At 46.1% G+C, this 27,810-nt stretch overlaps 1 protein-coding gene across 1 annotated transcript in view; it reads left to right on the top strand.

Annotated features, from left to right (window-relative positions):
* The window catches only part of LOC147708652 (uncharacterized), a 334,370-nt gene that overhangs the window by 263,450 nt on the left and 43,110 nt on the right, over window positions 1-27,810 (top strand). The window contains exons 18-20 of the mRNA XM_086925378.1: window positions 6,622-6,693; window positions 8,768-8,857; window positions 9,525-9,596. Of these exons, the coding sequence (XP_086781504.1) occupies window positions 6,622-6,693; window positions 8,768-8,857; window positions 9,525-9,596 (234 nt within the window). The remainder of the gene's footprint in view (window positions 1-6,621; window positions 6,694-8,767; window positions 8,858-9,524; window positions 9,597-27,810) is intronic.

The following is a 27,810-nucleotide window of genomic DNA, read 5'->3' as shown; positions in this document are numbered from 1 at the left end:
CTCCCGGGGGCGGCTTATGTCCCAGCGACTTGTGCACCCGCTCCATAACAAACATATGAGAAAAGGTGGCAGCGCCAAGCAGCGTAGTAAGCAATTTTGCTATAAAGGTTTTCATGTTGCCTGTTGCGGTGGACTTGGGCAGGCTTATAATGCGCAGGTTACTGTGCCGCGATCTGGCCTCCAAATCTTCAGCCCTGTCCTGCAAAATAACCAGAGTTCGCTCCATCTTTTTCTGCACACTATTAGAGTTGGTTTGCGCCACATCAAATTTAGTAATTCTGCGTTCGGCCATGTCAGGACACTCCCCGTGGTTGTCAACTCTCTCGGTCATATGGTCCATCCTGTAGGACAGGGTGTCTATTTTTGCATAAATCGCCGACAAGCCTTTCTGCATAGACACAAGGATTGTTTTGTCTCCAATTGGGTCGACATGTCTGGTTCTGATGTAGTGGACTCCTTGCGTCATCTCTATGCCTGGATTTGCCCTGCTCGAAGTCCAGCTTATGCTTTGTTTTGTCTAGTTTTCCCATGCTGGCGCCGATCAGGATCAATGCAAGGAGTGCAGGGATGGTGTTATCTGTTGCGTCAGCTGCTGGACCTGTGAGTGCGATCGTCCACCTACGCTGGATGTAGGCCACACAAAGGGGAGTCAATGAGGGTTTCACACTAGACAGTTTAATAGTTCACCATGAAGGCAGGCTCAGATCCACCATGTCCCTCTAGGAGTGTGGCCCCCGCTTTGTTGCCATGCAATGTGGCACTGCTTGTCCATGCACCGCTACCAGGGCCCAATACAGTAGCAGTCCCATAATGGGATATAGGGCCGCTCCCGCCAGGTGATGAGGCAAATGGTGTAATGTTCGCAACTAATCCAGGCCCCCTGCACTTGCCTAATGCCAAAGAATCCACTCCGGAGGTAGTCTGCCAGCAGGCCTGCATGCCAGGTCTGTGCCAGTCAGGCCGCACGTCAAAGATCATCTCCGCAGCTTGGCCTCGACCTCCGTAGCCCAAATCACGCCACAGAGCTCAGCAGCCCGGTCGCTGGCAGAGTCACCACTCACTCTTTAGAAGGATCGCCACCAACCACGGGGTCCAGCCGTCTCCACACCTCGATAGTCACGAGGGCCGGGTGAACGCTCGCACCCGCCTCAGCATGAATCATCGTCCTCTTCAGCAGCTGCGTCACGCGGCTCAGGGGAAGAAGCGTCTGGTCCGAGAACTGCAGCCCGGCTGAGCCGAATTTCTCCTTTCCTACATACTCCAGAGCGTTTTCGATAGGGCACAGCAGGCTCAGGATCTCGAGCGAGTAACCAGGATAATTATAGCTAATAGCTGACGGATCGAAGTGGCGGTTAGCGGAGCTCACTTAGCAAGCAGCCATCTTTGGGCCAGGCAAGCGCCACCACCCCCTGTAAAGTCTGTTCCCTGTAGGAAGACGGATCACCTCAAAAGTTTGGCATTCTCACCTTTCATTTGTATTAGCCATTTGAGAGGTCTGTGGTCAGTTTGAACTGTGAAGTGAGTACCAAACAGGTATTGTCTCATCTTATTCAGGTACAAAACCAAATGCCTCCATCTCAATGGCACTCCAAAGCTGCTCCCTGATGATGTCAGCTCTGATAGCTTCACACGGAGATCATTTGATACCTCGGAGTTGGTTTGTTGCAAAAAAGGCGTTCAACCTCTTGAACTACTCAATACAGGAAGCTATTACAGCACAGAAGGTTGATCTGATCAAGTGAGGGAAGGGAAGGATGGAGACAGCAGGGAGGGAGACCTATGAAAGAAAGCAAACAATTAGATACCATTATCTAAACACAATTCTGTCACTTTCGAACTGTTATAGGTAATGCGTTACACTCTCTATTACCTGTAAAAGAAAACAACAGCACCTGGTCTTCATTATAATCATGAAATGCATATGGCTCTATCTTTTCCATGTTTTTGCAATTCATTCGCCTTTTAAGACATAGAGGAACCTGAATATACAAAAAAGACTAAACAGTACATCAGCATGTAGTGTGTGTCCAGGAATAAAGAGGAGTGATCTCTTATCCTTGTACCCACCCTTTCAATTAGGGTATTGCACTTCACAGGGGAGCGTCTCACCATGTACTTCAAATGCCCCTTGTTACTCAAAACATAATAGTAAAGACAAAGAATTAAAAGCAAACAAGGATTCCAAATAACACACAACCCAGTATATGGGAATTTGCTGGTTAATAAGAACCAAAACAATATTCACTGTTTTTATCCACCGTTTCTCAACACAGCTTTGTCATACCATTCCAATGTAGCACTATACAATTGCCATTTGTAAACCCGGCTTGTGCTAGTAGTGCATCCTCCAAAATACCAAGTACACACTTACAGCTGGTTTCACTGTGGATTATGAACACACTACAATGCAAGAGTTGTGCCATTTCCGTCACGGCTGTATGAACAACAAACAATACACAGCACACTAGAACTCAGAAATGCCGTTACGTTGCACGTTTATGGTAGTGGCACAAAATGAATACACCCAAACTGGTTCCATTGTGGGATGTAGTAGTGCTGCCCTTTTGAACCCAGAACCCTTTTGGTTACACGGCAACTGTTTAATATGCTGGAAAATTACACCCAAGCCCTTTCCATCATGGCAGCGTGTGAAATGTTTTAAATTGCGAAACTCACCAAGAACAGTTCGTAAATGAAAGTCGGAGCTAAGGCACCCTTACCACAACATAACGAGTCCAAGAATGGGAACCGGCAACCAGCGTCACGACTGGATCCAAGAAGAATAATTGACATCGCTTGTTCACCCGTACTTCCTTTAATGCCGCCTTGACGTCGAATATACCTCAGGACGTATCTCTGCGCATCACACTGCCCAATGGGAAATGGAGTCCAAAACCTTCGGGCTGTGACGGGACAACCTGACAACTTCCTAAATGGGTTTCCGTAACAGACGAGTAACCTCCTACTTATAAAATCAACAGGCTGGTCCTGGTCATCATCATTGCTCTCAGATAGGACCGCTCCTATCCCTAGCTCAGAGGCATCAGTTTGCACATTAACTGCTTGGTGTAGTCTGGAGTTTTGAGAATGGGTGCTGAGCACATTGCCTCTTTCAGGGTGTCAAAAGCCTTTTGACAGCTAACTGGTGAGTTTACTTACTTGGGCATTTTCTTGGAGGTGAGTTCTGTGAGGGTGTCACAATGGATCCATACTCCCTTCACAAACGTCCTATGATACATAGTGAAACCAAGGAATGCCTTGACTTGATTCTACGTTGTTGGACCCTCCCAGTCCAGAATAGCTTGGATCTTAGTTGTAAGGGTTGCACTTGGCCTCCACCAACTCTGCCAGGCAACCTGCCTGAAATCTCCAATTGAGGATTTCTAGTCATCTTTGATATTCAAATACTTGCCCGATCACAAACCCAAAGCTTTCACAATCGCCCCCTTCCCAAAGTAGTGGAAAGCGGAGGTGTGAGATTGCTGTGGGCCCATGATCGCACTGAGGAGCAAGTGGTGTTACTGCTTGAAAGCTGCCACTGAAATAGAAGCAGTTTGACTTAGCGAAGAAGCCGATAAGGGACCAAGAGGCCGGATGTTGCAGGCTGGGCCCTCGTGTTACACAAATATACTCAGCCAAATGACTAGCGCTCTTTCAAGCAGGTATTGACACAAGTCAAGCAGTAGCATTGATACATTATTAACAAAGGTTAAACTCAATTCCCTAAAAACTTATCAGGCCCAGCTATTAATTGGAAGGACAGTCCTAAACTATGACTAAAGACTAGATATGATCTTTAACAGCAATCAATAAGTAGCAACAGACAAACAAATAGCAGAAGTACTTATCTGTAATGAAGCAACGAATAAAAGAGGATGATGACTCTGGACATACATATTGTTAGGACATTCCACTGCTTTATAATGTATTATTGTTCTTTAAAGGGCTGAATGTTGGGGCAGCAATAAAAGGTTATTGCATAACAGTAGCCTCCGGTCTTGTAATGAAATCAGTCACCTTTTCATTGCCTTGTTTAACACATCAATAGCCACAGCCCCCTTCTCCAAAGACTGGAAACACACAAAAGTCAACCCTCTACTAAAGAAACCATTAGCAGAGACCAGTGAATTCCACAACTGACAACCGATCTCCCTGCTCCCATTCCCAGCCAAAGTATTAGAAAAAGTTGTCAACCAACAATTCTCCTCACATCTGGAACCGAACTTCCTACTGGATTCCTCTCAGTCTGGATTCCGCAGCAACCACACCAAGACATCCCTCATGGTGGCCACCTACGACCTCCAATCCCTACTCGACTGAGGAGAGACTGTGACCCTGATCCTCATAGACCTCTTAGAAGGCTACGATATGGCTCCCACCACACACTCATCACAAGGCTGCACAACAGGGGCATCCAAGGAGCTGCTCTCGGATGGATGGCCTCTCCTCACCAGAAGAATGCAAAAAGTCCTTCTACCCTTCACCTTTGAACCAAAGGAACTCATCTGTGGAGTACCCTTAGGCTCCTCGCTCATCCCCACCCTCTTTAACACTTATATGATACCTATGTCCAGCATCATCAAAACCCATGGACTGGCCTCATATCCTACACCGATGTCACACAACTCTTCCTCTCTCTTTATGAAGACACCACCAACACCAAGAACAACTTCCACAACTGCAGTACAGACGTTGCCAACTTGATGAAGGACAACTGCCTGAAGCTCAACACAGACAAGACAGAATTACTGATCTTCAAAAACAAAAGCTCCCCCATGGATGCATCATGGTGGCCTTCTTCACTCAGACCCCCACTGACCACGCTACGAACCAACTACAGACCATACAGAACACAGCAGCCAGACTCGCCCTGGAACTCCCTAGACAAACCCACATCTCCCCCTACCTCAGGGAAATGAACTGGCTCCTTGTACAGAAAAGATGCTAGGTATCAAGCTCCTGGCCGACGTATACAAGGCCCTACACAACTGCGGACCCACCTACTTGAACCATCGACTGTACTTACATCGCCCACCATACATCTCCGCTCCACTTCCGTCTCTAACTTTCACCCCTGCATCTGACTTAGCAGATGCAGAGGTCGCGCCTTCTCCTACCTAGCAACAAAGACATGGAATGAGCTACCCCTTTATCTATGGACCTCCCTATCTCTACCAGAGTTCTGAAAGTCCCTGAAAACCTGACTATTTGGCTAATCAACTGGACCCTGCCATCGCCTGTATACCCTCACGCGTGACAAGAAGGTCTATACAAATCTACTGATTGATTGATGCGGAGAGTCCGTATGGATTGACTGCCTGTTCTTCATGGCAACATATTTGAAGGGAATCTATGTATAGCTAATTTGAGGAACATCGGAATAAAGATTTTTGTGTACCATGTATGAATATTTGTTGTTTTTATTTGTTAGTATAGTCAGTGAAAAAGCATTCTTAGAAATAAACAATACCAAAAATACATTTTCTGTGCGTGGTATTAAATTCTCAAGATTTTGATCTTCAGCTATTGTTCCAGTGAATGGACATTTTTTGATTAATATATTTATTAGAATACTCTCTGGAATACTGAAACTGGCTCAGCTAGTCCAAGGCAGTAGAATGGTCACACTAAGTATTCTTATTTGCCTGTGTTCCAGGTTCAATGAAGGTCTGGAAGCCAGCAGTTGCAATCAGCTTTTTGGCCTTCCTATAGGATGTTAATAGATGTATTCTCCACATGCTCAGTAGTAAAAGCTCCTAATTGCCTGTTCTTCTTGTCATATCCCCTCACATACATGGAAGTCAATTAATGGGTTATGCTCTCAGAACATGGTATTACCTAATGTTGACACACTTTGCAGTGGGCAGTTGTGTATAATACCTTACAATCAGCTCTAGATGAGAACTCTCAGGACACTCTTCATCATTAGTGAACACATGCATATGGGCAGTGAGATCAGAGTGCAATTACAAAAAAGAATAAGGATGCATGAGTGTAGTACAAATAAATAGCACACACTGCATAGGCAGGCTGTTGTTTAAGAAAACATCACTTGCCTATGTAAAGATAATCCTCACCTTTCTCTGCAAAATTATGTCACTTTCATTATTCTTATAAGTTTAGGTTTGTTGTTTTGAATTAGTATATTTTACTAGGATCCACCTCTTTCCATTGGCTATGAACTTGTCCACTCCCTCACATCCTAACAAGGTGAACATGCATCCTTGCTGTTATTTCTCTTTAAACATATTTGCGTGTATTATTTGTCTGCCAGAAAAATACTTCATGCAGTCTATTTATACTCATGGAATGTCTATAGGCAAACTAGCCAAATACACTGCTCTGACACTGGAGATCTTTAAAACCTTTAAACCCTTAAGGGTACCGTGGCTAAAGATACTTTACAGCTAAATAATATTGTCATCTCCTACTTCACATGATTTACTAGAAACTAGGTTGCTGGCAACAAACTCTGTGTGATCAATGTTCCTACTTATACTTGGGTGCCACTGAAAGGTTTGATGAGAGTCTTTCATTGTGGTCATGGAAGGGGAGTTTGATGTGGAAAGTGAAAATGGGCTTTAAAGTATGTTTTGCCTAAAGCAATTTTTATGTTTACAGCAGCCACAGCGGTTCCCGGCAGACACAATAATGAGCGAGAGCCGAAGCCTCCTACCTTATTCTGGCGAAAGGGTAAGACGGGACACCAAAGACCACCATGTGTTTGAGCATTTCCTTCACCATGTGTTTGAGCATTTCCTGTGCCTCAGAACATTTAATCTTTTGGTGTCTATGAATGTGTAGTCGACAAAACCAGTGATTTCTTGCCACCTGTCTCACTCTATAACTAACTACACAATCTGTTCTATCATACATTGTCTTATCTTACTGCCTACTGAAGTTTGTTAGCTTCAAATGAATGCTGTTTCATCAAGGTTAATAAAGGCTTCTAATGGATTCTTTAAATAGATGACTATTTACAAAGTACATTTCTCAAGACAGCGTCGTTTATGCAATACTACCATATACTTATAGACAAAATGTATAAGGAAGATTTTATGTGAATCACTGCTGCTTCTTTCGTTTTTGATTCCAACATTACCAGCTAAACTAGCCATTCACACTCTCAATATAAAAGACACCGCAATCTTCTAGATAAATTATAAATTCCAAGCAAACCTTTGAAACTGTTTATCTCATCACCACCAGAAAGCAAACTTTCTCTTAATGAAGTAGACCCAGACTGATGGCTTGTACAACCTTCAACTGTGCAAAAGTAAATAGGACTTTCCCTGGCTTTGTAAATGCATATTTAATGGCAGCACCCATCTTAATGTCATTCACAAGTAGAAGTATGGTGTCCTTTACATATATTTTAAAAAGAAGTCCAGGAGAATTATGATGCCTTTTATGATACATGATTTGGAATACAACATTTTCAGAAATATCTGCAGTTAATTTAATGCCAGAGCCACAAAACTCTTTCATCACTCTTACCATGATCTACTGACTTCATGTTAATCTTTGTACTCCTTAATGATAAGACCAGGACATGGTATTGACAGACCAGAAATGTGTCAGGGACTAGTTTGGTAGGAAGATCGAGAATCAAGATTGCATTGTTGAAGCTTAGCACCCAAAGCTGCCATAATAAATGGAACTACTCTGCCAGAGTAACTTTTAATGCATGATAACTATTCTTTGGTACATAAGAAGCCTCCTCCATCTCTGCTGACTTAGGCCCAGTCACTCAAGGAGCTTGTGGAATCCAGCAAGCTTCATAAGATGTTGCTGGACTACCAAGGTCTTAGAGGAATGCTATAGACATCTTAGGGAAAAACACACATGCGCATACAGTGAAGTAGTGTGGCTCACTGGTTAGAGGCGGCAGACCCGAGAGCAGAAGACGGCCCGGGACCAGGGTTCGATTCCCGGCGCGGCAGGTTTCTGGACCAGGGTCAGCGGACTCGATAATTCTCTCGCCTCGGTGCCCACTCTGATCAGCGATCACACTCGGCAACTCTGGGCATTAGCTTGCCTCATCTTCACTAATGGCCCCACCAGACCGCTGGGGATGCCTGGTCTCACCCTGGAGATACCCATTAAGGGACCATCTCTCAGGGAAGCCAGGAAGGGTTTCGCAGCAGTCGAAGCGCCTTGGGACCCTCTGGGTAGTGCGCTATATAAATGCCTATACATGCAACGTGTATCTCGTCTGTAGTCTTTTCAAACTCTTAGATAATCATATTCAGAAGACTTTAGTGACTGTTGCAGCTTCACACATTATGAATACACATTCAGGTGCAAGAAAACACCTGACATGAGATTCACTGAGCTTCCACACATCAAAACCTGCACAACTAAAAAGGTTCATGTGGACTTCATTATTTCCCAGGGGAGTTTTCCAAAGATGTATTTTGAGCAGAGGGATACACAACCCAAACGAAAGGGCCACACTGAGTGAATATTTGGCCAGCTTCTGTACCCACATGTACCCAGGCATGTATAAATATATTTAAAAATATATCTACATATAAATGTATATTTTATATATACATATATGTATGTGTCTGTGTGTGTATAATTTGTTGATATGCACATAATACATATATATTCAAGCATGTTTTTGTTATAAAATGGTAGGACAATATTAATAATTTTATATCCTCAAATACAAAGTTGTGGGCAGAGCAGGATTGTGAGCCTCAGTAGTGGAGGCTGGAGTTGGCCTTAATCTTTGCTGAAATCATTTTTGGTTTCTTTACAGGTTCCTGTATGCCTTTCTAGACACCGCATGGGATACAGGAGTTTTCCATTGATTCTGCGCATCCCACATCATATTTCTGGAAGAGTATGCGTAAGTGAAAAAGTATTTTAATGGAGGAATAGGAGCCGGGTATTTGGGTATGTCAGTTGCCCTCCATGCATGATCTCTAACATTGGATCCACTATAAATGTTATTTCCCACATCCTGCTCTCAATCTATAACTAACCTGACCAGCCTCTAAACAAAGCTGTTCCTAGCATTTCTCACCAACCAATAATACCTCTAAAATTTGGCCCATCTTCTTAGTATCTCCACTTGTTGCGCTGTCATTAAGCCCACTTCACTGTTCGACTATGCTTCTTTTCTGGTAAATTCTTTCCCCTTTCCTCTTATTTCCCCTTATGGCTGGATTAGACGTCATTCTTCTTTTAGCTTCCCCATTCGATTCTCTGGCACTTCCTCCCTCACCTATCCAACCTACAAATAAAGTGTAAATAAGTTCAATAGGCATAGATCTTCAGACACATTGGATATTTGTTGGCTCACCAGTTTTAACCACAGCCATATTTCTACATTTACATGCACTTGCTTGTCATACAATTTATGAGATTGTATCCAGTAGGTAAAATCACCTTCTTCAAAGTGGGCGCTGCTAAACACTTTGATGAGGGTTTTTCTTTATGGGCATGGTGTTGTGTAGATAATGGAAGTGGGCCTTGGTGAACGTTTTGCCTCACTCGATTTTTTACCACTTCAGCAGCCACGCGGGCCCACCACAGAGGCAATGATGAGGCAGAATAACAGCTTGATACCTTACTCTGGCGAAAGGGTAAGTGACACAGGATTTCAAAGGCAACCATGTTTTTGTGTATTTTCTTTGTCCTGGTACATTTTATCCAGTTGGCTTCTAGCAATGGTGGATGGTCTGAAAAGCCAATCTCATCCCTTGCCCTCGGCCCCATCTAAAGCAAAACTGTACAACCTCTTCTTTACAGCATCCTAATCTCTGGGTTTTGAAATGACTGTTTCTGAGGGCTTATCAATGGAAAATAAATGCTGTTTTTGCAAGGATTAATAAAGGTCACCAATCAATTCTTTACAGGAATGAATATTTACAATGCACAATTTGCAAGCCAGTCTGTCTCTCATCCTTTCTTTCATTCCTCCAAATTATCCCCCACTCCCTTCACATCCCTTTTCTGCACCTTCGCTGAGTAAACATATTTATGTAATCACAACGACTTTTCAAGGTAAGCTTGCAACTATTCTGCCATTGATACAGAGATTATATTTATTTTTACTTGCTAGATCTGCACACCTTGTATATCCACATCACCATTTACAAGTGCCTAAGACATCTGACTGTTGTACTGTTCACAATCCAGTACCCTCTTTTTGTTTTTTTTGTAAATTATGACAGCACTTTTGACATTGTGGAGAAGTGTGGCTCAGGGGTTAGAGGCGGCAGACCCGGAATCTGAGATCGGTCCTGGACCAGGGTTCAATTCCCGCCCCGGCGGGTCTTGGGCTAAAAAATTCCACGGACTCGATAATTCTCGTCCCGGTGCCTCCTCGACTCACGGGTTCACACTCTGCGACTCTGGGCAATAGCTTGCTTAATCTCCACAACGGCCCCTCGCGGCGGGATGCCTGACTTTCACCCTGTGGACACCCTGTCGGGGCTTCTCACAGGGGAATACCAGGACGGGTTCCCTAGGCAAGCGCCAGGATGCCCTTTGTGGTAACAGGTTGCGCTATATAAGTATACCTACATCTACATAACAGAGACACCATGTTTTCCAGTCCAATTGGGAGTGGCAATCCAATTTCAGGCACAAACTTATTTTTTGATGTTTGCAGAGCACTTGCCCCCCCCCCCACCCTTCTTGGCATATGACGTCAAAGGACCCCCTCTATAACCTAGTGGGCCATATTCAATGTTCCCTTTGATGTATTTTTTATTTTACATATTTACTTTGGGGTAATAAACTTGAAAAGATTGATTTCAAACAGACAAATGTTTATTGGCAATAGTAAGTAAAATATTGATTATCCTATTTAGTTGCCTCCAGTGAAAGAAAAAGTGGTGCTTGATTATGTTGAATGTGGAATTTTAGAAAAAAACACTGGGGCATATTATCAAGGACGGTGTTAAAATTATCGCCGGTTTAGCGGCAGAAAACTGCTGCTGAAACGTCAATAAAGGGCTTGATATTATGCTCTGGAGAATTCCAATAGAAGCCCAGGTTCACACCAGAACATGGACTTCTATTGGAATTCTCAAGGGCATATTATCAAGCCCATTATCGTCGCTTTAGCTGCAGTTTTCTGCCGCTAAACCGGCGATAATTTTTAACGTCCTCCTTGATAATATGCCCCAGAGTCTGTTAATAAACACATTCTTCTTGTACGAGTAAGGGATTGTCCAAGCTGTTCTCTCATATGGTCAGCTAACAATGACATTTATTGGATTTAGAATATTTAAGTTTTTCAACTCGCCTCTTAACTTTTTTCCCCTTTATAGAACTGTACACATTTTGGCATGGCGGAAAGTATCTTGTCCAATTTGTTGCAGGGTCCAAGGTCTTGGTGTAATCTGAGAAAGCCTTTTCAATGGAGCATTTGACTAAACCATAACTACATAATGGTGATTGCATTGTGTGCTATTCATGCTCACTTATCTTGGGACACATTTTTGAAACAACTTTTTTTCCAGTAACCTTGTAGTACTTTCTACCTGAAACATAATATTTGGCTTGATTGTTCAACACATAGTTATTTTCATATCACCTGCAGCAGTGCCCCAAATGATAGACGTTTGTGTTGGATACAATAAGCTTCTAAGATTTCTGTTTTGCCTTGAACTTTATGTTGGCCGTTTTAAACGTTCCTGTCCCTAGTGACACCACACATAAGTGGACAAATGGAATGCCATGTTTGTCCTGGTAATATCCATACCCTCTGGGATACTCTGACCACATGGCAAATCCTGGAAACACATAGTACTACCTTTAACATCTACAGAATAGACATCTTAACAAACATAAGGTAGAAATACTTAAGAACATACTAAAGAACACGTTTAGCCAATCCCTCTCAGCCACATACTGGTTTCATTTTCTATGGCAGAACGATCGGACCATGGCACTTCTCAATTTGTAAAGAATACCCAGCATTCTCTAAGGACTATCGTTATGCCAGAGATTTGCACCATCACAGATGCCCAAAACATGCCTGGATTTATTGTCCCAGGGCTGTTATGTTACTAGGGGGTAGACCACAAGTTGCCAAGAAAAATTACCATTATTGGAGGGCAGTATTTTACCATGGGTGGCAATGGGAATTCTCTAATGGATGTAACAGGTTTGCCAAGAATCATCAACACAAGGGCCTCCGACAGATTGAACCCCCCCCCCCCATGCTATACATGCCACCTCTAGAAACACTTTTTTAACCATTTGCTGTTCAGGCAGCATGTTTCTTTCATCTACCTAAAAAGTACCCCAGTGTTAAAAAATGCAAATGTAAATAAGCTGGATTAATTTGCAAAAAATGAAAACTCACATTAATACAGAAGCATGCACACTCACACACAAGCACACATTAAAGTACAATGAAATCCAGAAGGAAAACAAGTAGAAAACATATAACTCCTGTTTTATTAAAACTAAAATTCCTACTAATTCTCCAGTTGTGGGTGTCTTTCTCCAACAACATACCATCGCCCTACTGACATAGAAAGTACATTTGTCTTTTGAAGTTTCTTGAACTGTTCAGCACCGCATTTGAATTGCTCAAATCTATTCTGCAGAGTAGGGTCTTGTAAAAGGCTGACAAAAATTGGTCCAATAAACTATAAAGAAATACGCAAAACCCTTCCCTCCAGCATTACTTGAATCTACCTCAGTGGATTGGTTGATCTCATGGGTCAAAAGAAAGATTCGACCAGGAGTAATACCAGATCACTTTCTCCATAGACTTATTGGTCTATTTGAACTGACTTTAATGGCTTCTCAATCTAATACATACTGAAAACTCCATTAAATATTCTTAAGGATAACAGTAATTGTATGGGGGGTTCAGATACATGCCAGTGTGTAGGGGAAAGATGGAACCTCTGAATGCTGCAGAACTGCAGGAAGGCTGCAAAGTGATAACACTGTGCCCGCTGCATGTTTTGCCACTTTTAGCTTCAGTGTGAGCTCCCTTGAAGGGACTTCTATTAAGTGCAAAGGTCAACATAGGTGTGTCATCTCTAGGTGGAATAGGATTCTCTTCTAATGCTAAGTTCTATTCAAAGTGAGTGAATCTTTAAAGATTACTGATGCCAATAGCATTCCAGGTAAACGCTATTTCATCTGCTATTCCACACACTGTCTTAAAGACTACTTTAATGATTATGTAGCCACTTCTTACTTGAGCTGAGTGATTTGAGAAGTGTGGTCTAGTGATAGGAGAGGGATCATTTGTGGAGGGCAGAGATGGTGGTTACTGAAGGTGGGCCTTATACTGGACTGCGATGTTCAGTGTCACCCTGTACAATGCTGAGGGAGACTGGTTAAGTAAGAGTGGATGTCAGTGGGGTGGGGGGGATTATTGGATTATTTATAAATTTTTGTATTTCCTTTAACCTCCATGGATGTATTTCTGTTACATGTTATTTGTGTGAGACACCTCCAAAGCTGAAATCTGAATGAAACTCATCCAATTTAGATTATGCAATTCAGGATGCCGTGCCCCACAACGGTGAAATATTTTTAAGCTAAACATTCACAAAGTAAACTGCTTCCACAACAATTTAGAGATACACAGAAATAATGAGATGCTTTGATGAACGAAAAGTCCTGAAGCAGGATAGCCATTCACATCTTTGCTATGCATATGCAGAAGAGTGACAATATGCTTGCTCTTCATAAATTAAAAAACAAGCATGAATTGACAAATTTAACTCAAAATAAATATATATAAGATTCTCTTGTGGAAAAACAGATCCTCTAAGCCGAGCAACGAGGCCTAGATTGACCAGTCTACAGAGCTTCTTTTTTGGGCAGCACATCATGTATTCTTTCTAATTACTGGTGATATCGCAGGTGTGAGTAAACAAACTCTGATTAACTATGAAATGCAACTGATTCATCATAAACAAAAGCAATATATTTAAAAAAATCTCTAAATTACTTCAATATGAATAGATGTACATTTATTCAGATGATCTATCATAACTGACAGGCTATTAGAGTAATTTCAACGTTCCTTGTTCCTCTACAAATACAATATGAGCCAATCATAATCTTCCAACACAAGCGCCGTAAATGTCCATTTTAGCATTTCATTTAAATAAGTCAGGATGTGTTTTTACAGAATTTCAAAATGGATTACTATGCTATTTTCTTTCCTCAACCACTGGATACTGGCATTTTTCCAACTAAATAGATGAGAAATTCATTATCTTCCTTCTATAACAAATTATGGCAACACTAATAGCTAACCGGGTGTCACTAACTTTGAAGTTTACAACACTGACCATCAATATTGGCATCAAATGGTGTACACTATGGAGCACATTTAGGAATAACAGCAAAGCTCACCAACTTATATCTTCAATTCCTATGATGGACATACTTACATTTGTTTATGTCCCAATTTGTCAGGATGGACGAAAGAGAGAAGAGAAAAAGAATTGTGATCTAATATAACCCTAGGGTACAAGGAGATACCAAGGGGCTTATTAAGAGTCTGGCAGTCCACAGATCGCCAGACTCGCGTGCATGCGGCGGTCTTCCGACCACCTTATTACAATTAGGGTGGTCAGGTTGCCAATGCCCCTGTTCCCTGGCAGTGTTGTGGTGGTCTTGAGGCTGCAATATGCTTGGAGGAACTGCTGCGATCCCACCAAACATATTACAAGTTTCCTTTCTGCCACATTTTTCATGGTGGTTCCTCCTCCATGAAAACTGTTATGGAGAGGAAACAAAGAGGGCCCGATAAGGCCCCCTTGTGTCTCAGGGCCATGGAGTGCATGCAGGGGGGCACTATATGTGCCCCCCTGTGTGCATGCACCCCAGTTCCTCCACGGCATGGTCATTACATGCCATGCCGTACAGGAACTGTTTTTAGCGTTCCCATTGTGGTGCCCATTTTCTGAGGCACTGCCTTGAAAATGTCGAATAATAGCCCGCCAAACACAAGAAATACTCGTTATCTGGCAGGCGACCTGACCATGGGTTTGGCGCTGCTGCAGCAGGGCAGAACCAGCGACGCACTGCCAAACTCGTAATCAGGCCCCAAGATGGGGCATAAGATCTTGGTAGGAAGGAATATGTCTATCCTAGAAAAAGATTTACGAGAGGCAAAAAAATATGTAAACCCATGTTTTGTCAAAAGAGAATATCGTCAGACATCCACCAAAGCATAAGATTTCATTACTTGCAACAAAGCAACCCTAGCCATTTCCTTTGAGCTATAGGATGTTCTCGAAGAAGAGTTTAGCCCTCAACTACTAAAAGAGGATTCTATCCATGGTTTAAGGACGATATTGAAGTCCCCGCAAATAATCAATGGTTCTGACCATTGATATAGCGCAGAAATCAGACTATTAACGACCACAGGATCATCAGTGTTGGCCCCATAGAGCACACAAGGCATAATGCTTAGTTGGCCTCTCTTGACTGTTGCTATGAGCCATCGTCCACCCACATCTGTACAGTGGTTGGTGAGTGTCTAGCTCTTATACCGAGCCAATAGGGTAATCCCTCTTTGAGAGAAGTGAAAACAAGCTGAGGATAGGACTTGATATGAGAAATCATCCAGAAAAGAGGCCGATTTATGCAAGAGCTGAGTTTCCTGTAGGCCACCTAAATGTAGATGAAGACAGTGTAGCACCTCTTTAATAAATTTTTGCTTATAAGGTGCCTACATTCCATTGATATTCCACAAAAGAATATGAAGACGCTGGTCACTGGACCAAACCCCTGGCTAAATCTTGACATTCTTGATAGAACAACCAGCACACAGTGAAAGAGAACAACAGCACAGAATAATTCTTGGTCCCAACTTTATCGTCCACAACCATAAGGCCTCAATTTTTGTCCAGCAACCTGCCTAAACATGCTACAATACAAAATCATTATAAAGACAAAGTGACCCCAAACCCTGGACCCACCACCCGCACCACCCCCAGCCTTCCCCCAACGTGTTCCTTTCATGCAAGGCCCAGAAAAAGGGCTGACCACCTCCTGGCCAAAATAATATCATTAGCACGGGCAGTAGACATGAGTACATTAACTTCCTACAACCCCCCGTAGCACCCCAGACCAAGGATGAATTTGGGGAGGGGCGTGGCCAGCAGCATGCCGAGCTAGACGTGTAGCTCGTGAGCTCCCGGCCGGCAGCCTTTAAATCCGACATAAAACTCATCCACGAAGCACAACACCACACAGAAATTACAGAGGAATGCCTGGAGGCGATTCGGAGCCGTGGACCGTGACCCCGATGATCTAAGGGCCAGGGAAACGGAGGTTTGGCCGGCGGTGGCGGAGACCCCGAGGAGGTGTCAGGGGAATCCGGGAAGCGAGGCCCAGCGGGTGGCCGCACTGACCCATGCACCTGGCCAGAAGCCAGTCGGGGGACATGGCGGAATAGCGGCACTGCGGACGCCACGGGAATTCGAAGACCTGCAGTCCAGTGAGGCGCCGGACCCCGGTGGCAACTGCACCAACATGGCGGACGGGCTAGGCGCCTTACTCCGGCTGCCCCGAAGGCACTAGCGGTGTGCGAATGAGGCGGTGGAAAACTGACTGCAGCAGGAGACGTGAGTGGGGGCACACCGGAGAACAATCCCGCCGGGTGTGAGACCTGAGCCACCCTGATCCCCACGGCGGACGCCGGCATCGGGACTACCCTCACCAAGATGGCGGCGAGAACAGGACCGGAGAATACAGGCTGCGGGGATCCGCAGTGAATCAGTGAAGCACTCTGAGCCTCCGCGAAGGGGGGAGTGGTCGGCGCTACCACACAGCATCAGCGCATTTCCACGGAGGTCCCGGCGATAGGGGTGAGGCACCTCAATCGATCCCGCCCGCAGCACTGACATAGCGGTAAGCGGAGTTCTGTCATTGAGGAGGAGCGCATAGCAGGAGAGCGGACTAGCTGCCCCACTGCCAATTCCGGGGAGAAGTTACCCTCCGGGACTGGAGCGGGGGTGACGCACAATCGTCCTGTGCCTTCCTGACCAGCACCACGACCTACAGGTGGGGCGGAACGCGGCAAATCACGGGGGCAGTGTCTGGGTGCCACCTGTGTGAGCGGCGGACCCGGGGGAAGACCGGACGGCCCCTCTACCAAGGTGGGAATCACGCGGCTGGTGGTGGAAAGTGCGATAGGAGGCGCTAGCGGCGGGAGGCACCCGGATGAGCCCCAGATAAGGCGCTGTAAGTAGACCCAGTGGCAGACCATCACCGACGGAGAGAGTGGGCGGACGCCATCTGGGGAAACAGACCCCGCACAGGTCCATAAACCAAAACGCAAGTGGCACTCCCCCCCCCAACCCTCCCCCCAGACACAGGCCACAGGTAGTGAGCGGCAGTAGCCATTCAACGACAACTGGAAGTACACAGAGGGGGAGTCCAGCCGGGCTAAAGGCTGCACGCCGGTGATTGATGGAGCGGGGGTAGTACGGAGCCGGCCACCCACATCCCACATCGACATACTGAGAGTGGTGGGAGAGGTGCCTGCTGGAGCTGGGTGGACGTACCCAGGGAACGGCCAGACCGGGAAGAGGATCCCTGCGACTGATCTGCGGGGGAGGGGCACGCACGGACAAGGCCTGCCTTGCACTCAAGTCGACCAACATGGGGAAAAAGGACCCGCCACTCAAACCACTGCCAAAAGGCCCGATGGACAATTTTGCGGCGCCACGACAGGCCAGGGGAAACCAGGACACGTCAGCGGATGGCCTCATAGATACGGGGGCACTGCTTGCGGAAATCCAGGCTTCCAGAACAGATATTCAGGAATCACGGGCGGCACTGGAAGTGAAAATCGGAGAGGTGGGATCAGAAGTCACCCTCCTGCGCCAGGACTTCAGGAACCTCTCAGCCAGGGTAACGGAGACTGAATCTCGAATCGGGGAAGCGGAGGACTCGATTACAACGATCAAAAAAGACATGGCGGAACTCAAGGCGTCGCACAGGCAGCTTCTGTGGAAGGTCGATGATGCCGAAAACAGGGCGCGCCGCAACAACCTGCGCTTTGTAGGATTTCGAGAAGGGATCGAAGGGAATAATATGGCGGCGTTCCTCCACACGTGGCTCAGAGAGACCTTCCCGGAGGCACACTTCTCGACATGCTTTGTGATTGAAAGGGCACACCGCGCATTGCTGGCGAAACCCCCGGAGGGTGCGAGACCTAGACCTGTGATAGCACGTTTCCTCAACTTCGCGGATAGAGACTTGATTCTGCGCGAGGCGCGGAGGCTTGGAGTCATAAGGTTGGAGAACACACACATTATGATCTTCCCGGATTATAGCCAGGAGGTGCAGAAGCAGAGACGGTCCTTTGACTCAGTGAAAACCAAACTCCGATCTATGAACATTACCTACATGCTGCTCTTCCCAGCGAAGTTGAAAGTCATATACAAAGAGAAGGCTATTTTCTTTAATCACCCGGAGGAGGCATGGCAATGGCTCGAAGAGAGACCGATACTCAACAGCAGGGAAGATACAAGACGAGAGGAAATGGACAGAACTGTGCGAGAAAGGACACAATGGAATCTCCCGAAACCACAAAGGCAAAAATCTAGGAGGGTGCGTTCTCGTGCCTCAGGAACCCCGTATCGTACACGCACAGCGGGAAACAGGAGGGGGAGGTCGGAGTCGCCAGGAGCCTCCGGTACGGCAGACCCGCTCTTGCAGGATACCCATAAACAGGCCTGTTCGGAAGGAGACGGTGAGGATGAGGCTGAAACTAGAGAATCGGATGCGGAGGACGATGTAAGTGGCACTCATCATGGTTCCACTCACCCATTAGTGACTGTGATACGGGACATGGAACAGGACAACTCTGCCAAATATAGTGGGTCGGAATCGGCCACACAGGACTCTCACTCTTGAATGCTGTTGGAGTGGACGAGAGCACACGTCGGCCGGAGCACACAATAGCACTCAAGTGGTCACCAACCCTTGTATTTTGTTTTTGTTTTCCTTTAACACTGTCTTCCCATCCTTCTTGGGAAGTTGTTCTCTGTTTCAAATTCTCTTCAAGTTTCAACATAGTTAAATAGTGGGCGGGTGTGGGCGGGCGACAGACCGACTCCTACTGAAAGCTCGGTCCTCTGGGGGGATGAGTCTGGATGGGGATGGAGGTGGGGAGGGGGGGATCGTTGGGGGGGCACAGTTACACAAGTTGGGGTTGGGTGGGAGGCGGGGGGGAGACAGCCGCACTCAGAGGGATTGCAGTACAACCACTGGTATCCAGCACAGACCCGAACAGAACATGAATACCACACCACACCATGGCAGGTACATTGACAACACCGGTTCAAGAAGGTAGAGGGGTATCGATCCTCGCATGGAATGTGAATGGCCTGGGTTCCAGGATAAAGAAGGGGACTGGTAAATGCGTATATTAAGAGAGTGGCGCTGGACTTTGTCCTCCTGCAGGAGACACACCTCCGGGGCGAAAAATGTAACTTTATAGCTCGAGGGAGATATGCGGTCCTAGCCCATGCGGGGTACACCCAAGACTCGAGAGGAACTGCTATTCTGGTAAACAAAGCATTCCCATTCAACAAAACACGTACCTGGAGCGATCCACAAGGGACATATGTAGGAGTACAGGGAACATGGAGGGGGGAAAGCTACACAATACTCTTAGTCTACGCCCCGCCAAAATTACAAGCACGCACATATCAGGCGATAGCCACGATCCTCATGAACACTGCAGACACACTACAAATAGTGGGAGGTTACTTTAACGACGTTATGTCGGCGAGAGCTGGACCGCACGGGGCCAACACGCAGAGGAGGGGCGGGGACGGCACTTTCACAACACATGGCCAACCTGGGTCTCACAGACGTGTGGAGATGGCCACACCCCAATCATAAGGACTACTCCTTTTACTCCGGGGCACATAAAGTGTTCTCCAGACTGGACTATATTTTTGTGGCCAGGCAATATCTCACCACTGGTGATGAGGCGGAGTATAAGGCTCGCGGGATCTCGGACCACTCTCCATTGTATGCTAAGTTGGGGGCAGACAGAAGTAGGACTGGCACACAGTGGCGTATGGCAGCTTGGGATCTCCAGAAGCCAGACCTGATGAGAGGCCTCAGGGCGGACATTAAAGTCTACATAGCAGAGAATGAAGGTTCGGTGGCCTCTGGAGTGACCTTTTGGGAGGCGATGAAAACGGTTCTGAGAGACAGGGCACAGAGTAGGTTGCGGGAGGATCGTAGGAAGCAGCAGGCAGTGTTAGTAGGACTGGAGGCCGAAATACTACAACTAGAGAGAGAATATCAGGCACGTAGGGAGGACGGTACTCTGCGGCTTTTGCTGGACAAGCAACGGGAGTATAGAGAAATAGCATCGAATGAGGCGCGGATGCAGGCGCTAGCCACCCTGCATCGACTCTATGACGTGGGCGATAAATCAGGCAAGCTCCTGGCATGGCTTAGTGGGAAGGAGAGGGCGGCCAGATGGGTGGAACAGATTAGGCGGACGGATGGCGTCATTGTGAGCACCGAACACGGGATTGCTGATACCTTTGCGTCACACTACGCAGACTTCTATGCTGCAAGAGACCTCGGGACGGTGGGCGACGCACTGCAATATATGGAGGGTGTAGACCTGCCGGCGCTAGCCGCTGAGCCCAGTTCGGTTCTGGAGGCGGATATCTCGTTAGATGAGATCTCCGAGGCCATAATTAAGCTCAAAACAGGGAAAACGCCGGGTCCCAACGGTTTCCCTGCGGAATTTTTTAAACGTACAGCAGATTTGTTGACGCGCCATCTGAAGGCACTCTATACTGAGTCGTATCAGGAGGGACGACTGCCACCCGACCTCGCCATGGCCACCATAGTACCAATCCACAAACAGGGCAAACCCCCTGACGACTGTACTTCATACCGCCCCATTTCCCTCCTGCGGTCGGTAATCCCGGATCTCATTCACGCAGACCAGTCAGGTTTCCTGCCAGACAGAGCAACTAAACTAAATTTGAGACGCACGCACAATTGGTTGCAGGAAGTCAGAGACAGAAAAGAACCCCACTGGTTTTTGTCCCTGGACGCAGAAAAAGCGTTCAATGCTGTTCACTGGCCATTCCTCTTGGCAGCACTGCAACGGTTCGGCCTTGGCCCAAAATTTCGGGGATGGATAGAGTTAATATATACAGCCCCGACAGCACATGTTCGCGTCAACGGCAGACTGTCCAGGGAATTTCGGGTGTCCAGAGGCACGAGACAGGGATGCCCATTGTCCCCCTTACTATTCACGCTCACGATCGAGGTCCTGGCCGCCAGGATTAGGCAAAACCCCGAAATACGCGGCTTCTTTGGGTAAACGGCCGGGGCAACGGAGGAAAAAATATCATTGTACGCGGACGATGTGCTGCTATACATAACAGAACCGGAGGCTTCAGTCCCGGAGTTATTCAGGGAACTAGAGGGCTTTGGCGCAAGAGCGGGACATACAATAAATTGGAATAAATCCATACTCTATGACCCACGGGGAGCGGATAGGTGGGGGACCCTCCCTGACCAACTGCTTACCACTGCTGAGGGGTTTCAATACCTGGGAGTATATATCACTCTGGACAAGGCGCTCTCGTTCCGCAGAAATGTAGAACGAGTCATGACGGAGGCGGTAGAGGACATGAATAGATGGAGACAATTGCCACTCACCCTGTTAGGGAGGGCCGCAATGTACAAAATGATTACCCTCCCCAAGTTCCTCTATGCCCTCCAAAACGAATATTACCCGCTACCGGCTGCCACGCTCCCTAGAGTCCACGCAGACCTGCGCTCTTTTCTGTGGTTGGGTAAACAACCACGCATTGCACTTCAGACGCTCCAGCGGCACCAGTACAGTGGGGGGATTTCCTTGCCTAATCTAGAAGCGTACTACTGGGCGGAGCACCTGATGCCAATCAACGAGTGGATCCATGCCCCGGCTGACCACCCGACATACGCACTGGAACGACAGAAATTATCAACCCACAGTGTATATCACTATCTGTACGGCGGTAAGACGCGAAGGTCGCTTTTACCGGCAACACTGCTCACGCTACAAGCGTGGACAAGAGCGACAAAGCGTATGGGGTGGGATAAGAGACCGACCAGACAGACGCCGTTATGGCAATGCCATTGGCTGCCTGAACTTAAAAAGCTGAAAGGTTTCCAACGATGGGACGATATAGGTATTTCACATATCGGCGATGTCGTATACAGGTGGGGAACTGAAGTCGTTTGACAGGCTACAAATGGAGTACGGACTACACCGATCGCAAATATTTAAACATACACAATTAGCTCATGCATGGAGAACCCAAAACATCATACCTGCAGATTTGCCAGAATACGCTCCGCTGGAAGGTAGGCTCCTGCAGGAACAGATAACTCACCAGGCGGTCTCGCTCACATACAAGACACTCACTAACAATATGCTGGGGGACCTAACGAAACTTAGAAGAGTATGGGAGGCGGAGGTAGGCGGGATGGAGGACTTGGATTGGGAAATGGTCTTGATGCACCCACGAGAAGTAGCTATTAAGTCACGGTTGCGACTCATTCAGCTGAACGTACTCCACAGGACTTACTTCGACAGAGTGCGTCTCCTCAAAACAGGGAAAATAACGGACCCCCGATGTCTTAGATGCCAACAATACCCAGGTGACTTCTACCACACAATATGGTCATGTGATAACATAAGCATATACTGGACACACATTTTCGCGGAACTGGGGGAGGTCCTAGGAATAGAATTGGAGCGCGACCCTAAACTGGCGTTGCTGGGCATGACCAATGACATTGATTTACCACGCAACCACCTTATATTTTTGGTCCTGGCGCTAGTGGTGGCCAAGAGGGACATCGCAAAATATTGGGGGGCCGCGGAGACGCCGGACATAGAGGAATGGAGAAGGGGCCTGGATCTCTACATGGCGGCAGAAAGGGTGACATATAAGGCGAGGGGGTGCCCCAAGAAGTTTCACAGGGTCTGGGTGAAATGGAGACAGTATCATGGTCTGGAGGGAGGGCAGTGAGGTGTGCTGGGTCAGGACATGGGGGGCCCACAATGGGAGTGGGATTGATCCCGTAACTGCAAAGACACGAGTGGGGAGGTCTGCAACGTCATGGCGAAACTTTAGAAGCAAAGACTGAAATGGTGCTGTGCGGGTGGGTGGTGTGAGGATGGGGGGAGGTGGTGGAGGGTACAATTGTGGTGGTAGGGAAATTACACCGATGGTTCTGCGGCAAGGGAAATGAAGAGGCAACAAACTTGTTGGGGGTGCCTTGTTCAGTAGCACTGAACATAGTTGAGGGAAGGGGGGGTTATTATATGAAAAATGCAAGGTACCGACTCAACATGGATGATACGCACTGATGATGGCTATGTAATGTCTGATTGACTGACTACAGTTGCGCCGCCCGGCCTCCGGGATGTGGGCTGATGGGCCGTGTCCATAACTATATACTCGGTCAGCACACGATTGCTACTATGGAAAGGCAGCCCACGGGCGGAGACTATATGTGTATGTACCTGCAACAAAAATAAAGTTAAAAAAAAAAAAAGGATGAATTTGGGGAAAAGAACTAAAGGGGCAGGACAGACACCACCCGAGACACCCACCAAAATGACCCAAAATGTTTCCCCCTAGACCCATAATTAATAAGTGAAAAACCCTCATGAAACATTCATGAAATCAAAGCTAGGTGCCTGCTGGCCCTGCAGATCTAAAGCTTCCATTCGCAAAGAGAAATAAAAAAAGAAAAGAGGGAAGGAGTACCCAAGAGACTGAGTAAACAACTCTGTAAAAACCTATAAGGAAAAATAATCAAGAAGAAAAAGACAAACAAAAATCAGCCAGATCCATTAGCCTCCTTATCCCCCCCCCCACCAACTTGGTTAAGCGCTCATCACTCTCAGGCTGTTCAAAACATTAATACATTTGTTCCTCGTATTGGATGCACAGGATTGCTGGCTCCTGTAATAAATCCAAAGCTCCAAGCTTTTGAAGTGCCAGGACTACATTCTCATGAGAGAAATATGATTGAACAAAAAAGTCCAGGCCAGCCGCTTTCACTGGTGATCTTGGACTAGCAGCCCTGTTTATCTCCTAACGGAGGAGGAAGTAACCTACATATATCGGTTTGGCCCATGAATAACAAGGATGTTAGCCCTCACTGGAGGCTGAAATGGAAAGCGATGGGTTCTCTGAATTATGCTGTCCATGTCCCAGCCCCGCAGTGTAGTAAAGGCTTAACTAAACAACCAAACTATATAGCATCTAGGATTGTTCCTCTGACCCCTCTGGGATCCCCAATACCCTGAGGTTATTCCGGCGAGACCTATTCTCCAAATCTTTAACTCTTGATGAGAGCATGGTCATCTGAACTTCCTGTCATGAGATCTGGGTCTTGACTGCTCCCACAGCAGTTTGAAGGCTTTCCTGAACCTTCCCGACTTGTACAAGTTGTGGGTTCAGGGTGTCCATATTTGTAGAGAGCTTCCTTAAATCCTAGGGTTGTATCAGATCACAATTCTTTATCGAAGAAATGGGCTGAGTGTTATCTTTCTGGGTCCCTGATAGCGATAATGCATCTGCTATTGCTGGGATTAAAAACTCTCAAGGGGCTTCAGGGTGTCCATATTTGTAGAGAGCTTCCTGAAATCCTAGGGTTATATCAGATCTCAATTATTTATCGAAGAAATGGGCTGAGTCTTATCTTTCTGGGTCCCTGATAGCGCTAATGCATCTGCTATTGCTGGGATTAAGAACTCTCAAGGGGCTATTGTGACCAATCCTGCCCTCTTGCAAGAGGAGTTCCACAGCTTTTATCAAAAGTTTTATGACAAGGAATTGGTCCATTCCGCGGACCAGATCTTTCAGTTTCTTCGGGTCCACCATCATTGGAAACTGTCTACTACACAATAGCATAAGATAGAAGGTCAAAAATCGGCATCCGAAGTGTAAGACGCTGTTGGCTAGCTGGCACGAGGCAAGGCCTGTGGTACCGATCAACTTCCATTGGAATTCTATGTTAGTTTGTCACATCTTGTAGTGCCGGTTCTCCATGATCTATTCAACTCTTTTGAATTACTTGGGGAAGTTCCTGGGTCATGGACTGAGACCAACATCGTCATCTTTTCTAAGAAAGGGAAAGATCCCTTTCTTAGTGATTCATATCAGCCTATTTCTTTGATTAATTCTGATTCCAGGATTTATATTTAGATTTTAGCAAAAAGACTTGCTACAGGTATTTCAGATTTTTTTTTATGAGAATCAACATGGTTTTGTTCCAGGGTGGGATAACACCGCTCATGTCAATATTGTTATTCATGCTCTTGAGGCAGGCTGTGCTCAGGGATATCCGGTGGGAGCAATAATGTTAGACGCTGAAAAGGCCTTCGACTGGGTCTCAAGGCCTTTTCTTAGGGCATTATAGCTGTGTAAGGGTTTGGGCCATGTTTTATTGCTTTGGTTCAAAAGCTTTACCAGAATCTTAAGGCAAGGGCATTATGTTCAGGGTCTTCTACCGACCGAATTCAGATAAATTGTGACATCTGTAAAGGGATGTCCACTTTTACCTTGCTCTTTGCCCACTAAATTGAACCTTAAATTCAAGCCCTCAAGACCTTGAGGAATATTGCTTTGCTGCGGATCCATCAACTTGAGCTCAGAGTGCTTGTGTATACAGATGACATTACGATCATGACCTCTGCCACAGAGGATTCTCTGGCAGCTATTGAAAAATTGGCTAATGAGTGTAGGGCATTCTCTGGGTACAAACTAAACCTTGATAAGACCCTAGTCGTCACCAGCATTGTCCTTTCTTGGGATGATAGGTGATGAGTCAAATGGACACCTACCTGAGGATCGAAGTCTCTCTAAAAATGGAGGATGCAAGGGAATCTAATGATGGCGTACTATCCAGTAGAACGCAGGCGATATTGATTAAGTGGCATTATTTTCACATTAGTCTAATCGTTCCATGCAACTTAATCAAGATGATTATTCTCCCGTTCTACCTATACTTCTTGCAGGCATACCTTTGCATTTAGCTAAAAGCTTTTTTTTCCACAGACTGAGGCTATGTGGCAAAAAATCATCTGGGGTATAAAAAGCCTAAGGTTAACATACATATGTTACAGTTAACAGTGAGCGGAGAAGTCTGCTCTGCCCGCAGAGTGTGTGGAAATTTGCCTTCTCCGTGTTCCGTGGAGAACGCGAAGTAGGGAAATCTCCACACACTCTGCGGTGGAGCAGAGTTGGCTAGCCCCCGCCACACACCGCCCTATTAACAATTGGTATAAACTTTTTAAAAAAGAGTTAAAAGTAAATAAAAATGGCTACCTCAGCTGCTGTGTCCCCAGGCTGCCCTCTTCCTCTTCATCACGTTCTTGGTGAAAACTGCACATGCCAAGGCACCTGCAGATGAGCTGTTTTTACCAAGAATGTGATGAAGAGGAAGAGGGCTGCCCGGGGACCGCGCAGCTAAGGTAAGGCGTTTTTATTTACTTTTAACTCTTTAAAAAAAGTTTTTACCAATTGTTAATAGGGCAGGTGGGAGGCGGGTGGCGTAGCGGAACTACGCAGACTTTCATGGTGCTTGTTCTCAACTCCGTGGCGCTCTGCATAGCCACACTCCACCCACTACATCCAGGGTTAGTTACAGTGACCATGACTGGAGGGCATAATTTAATTACTAGATTTACGTATCTACTTTCTAGCAGCGTTTATGTCCCGACTAGTAAAAGTATTGGAATGCGAACCATGGGGGGGCTAAGTGTTTTGTTTCCAGAATTCCTCTCTTGGGGAGCCAAGATCAGCCCACACTTTGGCATTATCGATACTGTCTATTTCAAGAATACTCGTTTTAAGGCTCTGGGGGATCTTTGACTCTCTTTTGGCCTATCCAAAAACAGAGATATCGGGGATTACATTTTTTAATGGATATTCTTATATAGGTCATAATCTCCGACTTCACGGCTACCACAAATTTCTTCCATCACTGCCAGCAAAGCAGATTCGGTGCTGTGGCGAGATCTGAAACCGGTTTGCGAGGGATCTAAGATTTCATTTCGCTCGATAAACTCTGTAAGCATAGTATTTACATGAGATTTTACCGCCTTTGCCAGGAATGGCAGCTGGGATATAGGACTTGTAATTACCCAGCTCAGATGGATCTAGTGACGGTTTTTTCAGGAGAGGTATAACTTTAGTGCGCTTCGACGCAGATGGTATGGACGCTGTGGTTAAAGATAGATTAACCAAGTCCCTACTCACTGATGTGATGAGGGTATGAAACTGACAAAAGTAAATGGGTTTCAAAGGGTCAGCAGGGGAGCCTGATTTAATTTTCAGACAGAGGAACTCAAATTCAGTGAGAGACAGCAGGGGAAAACACTAAAGTGCTCTAACCACAGTGGATCCAATATCCCCATGCCTTTCCATAAGGTCAGTGATGCCAGTGACCGGTGGGAAACTCTTATATATCTTTTCCACCATATTCAAAAAGTAACTGGCCAGGTCGTCACACTGGTGATTTGAGATGACAGGTGAGTCAACCTTCAACCCAGAACTCTTCATAACCTTGAGCAGGGTGAGGATTGTTTTAGAGGGGTTATTGCTTGCCGAGATGTTACCAGCCATAAACTCTGCTCTGGTTCTCCGGGCCAGTTTATGATAGAGCTTCATAGACGCTCAGTTTTATTTTTTGCTTCGACATCATAAGTGTGCCTCCCGGTGCACTCAAGTTGTTTGCAGTGTTTTCTAGCTTTAATCAGTGATTCATTAAACCAGGGATTAGACTGCCCTCTTTTTT

Source organism: Lissotriton vulgaris, chromosome 6 (assembly GCF_964263255.1).
Source record: "Lissotriton vulgaris chromosome 6, aLisVul1.2, whole genome shotgun sequence".
Lineage (NCBI taxonomy): Eukaryota > Metazoa > Chordata > Amphibia > Caudata > Salamandridae > Lissotriton > Lissotriton vulgaris.
Note: the sequence above shows the minus strand (reverse complement) of the source record. Positions and strands in the feature narration are given on the sequence as shown.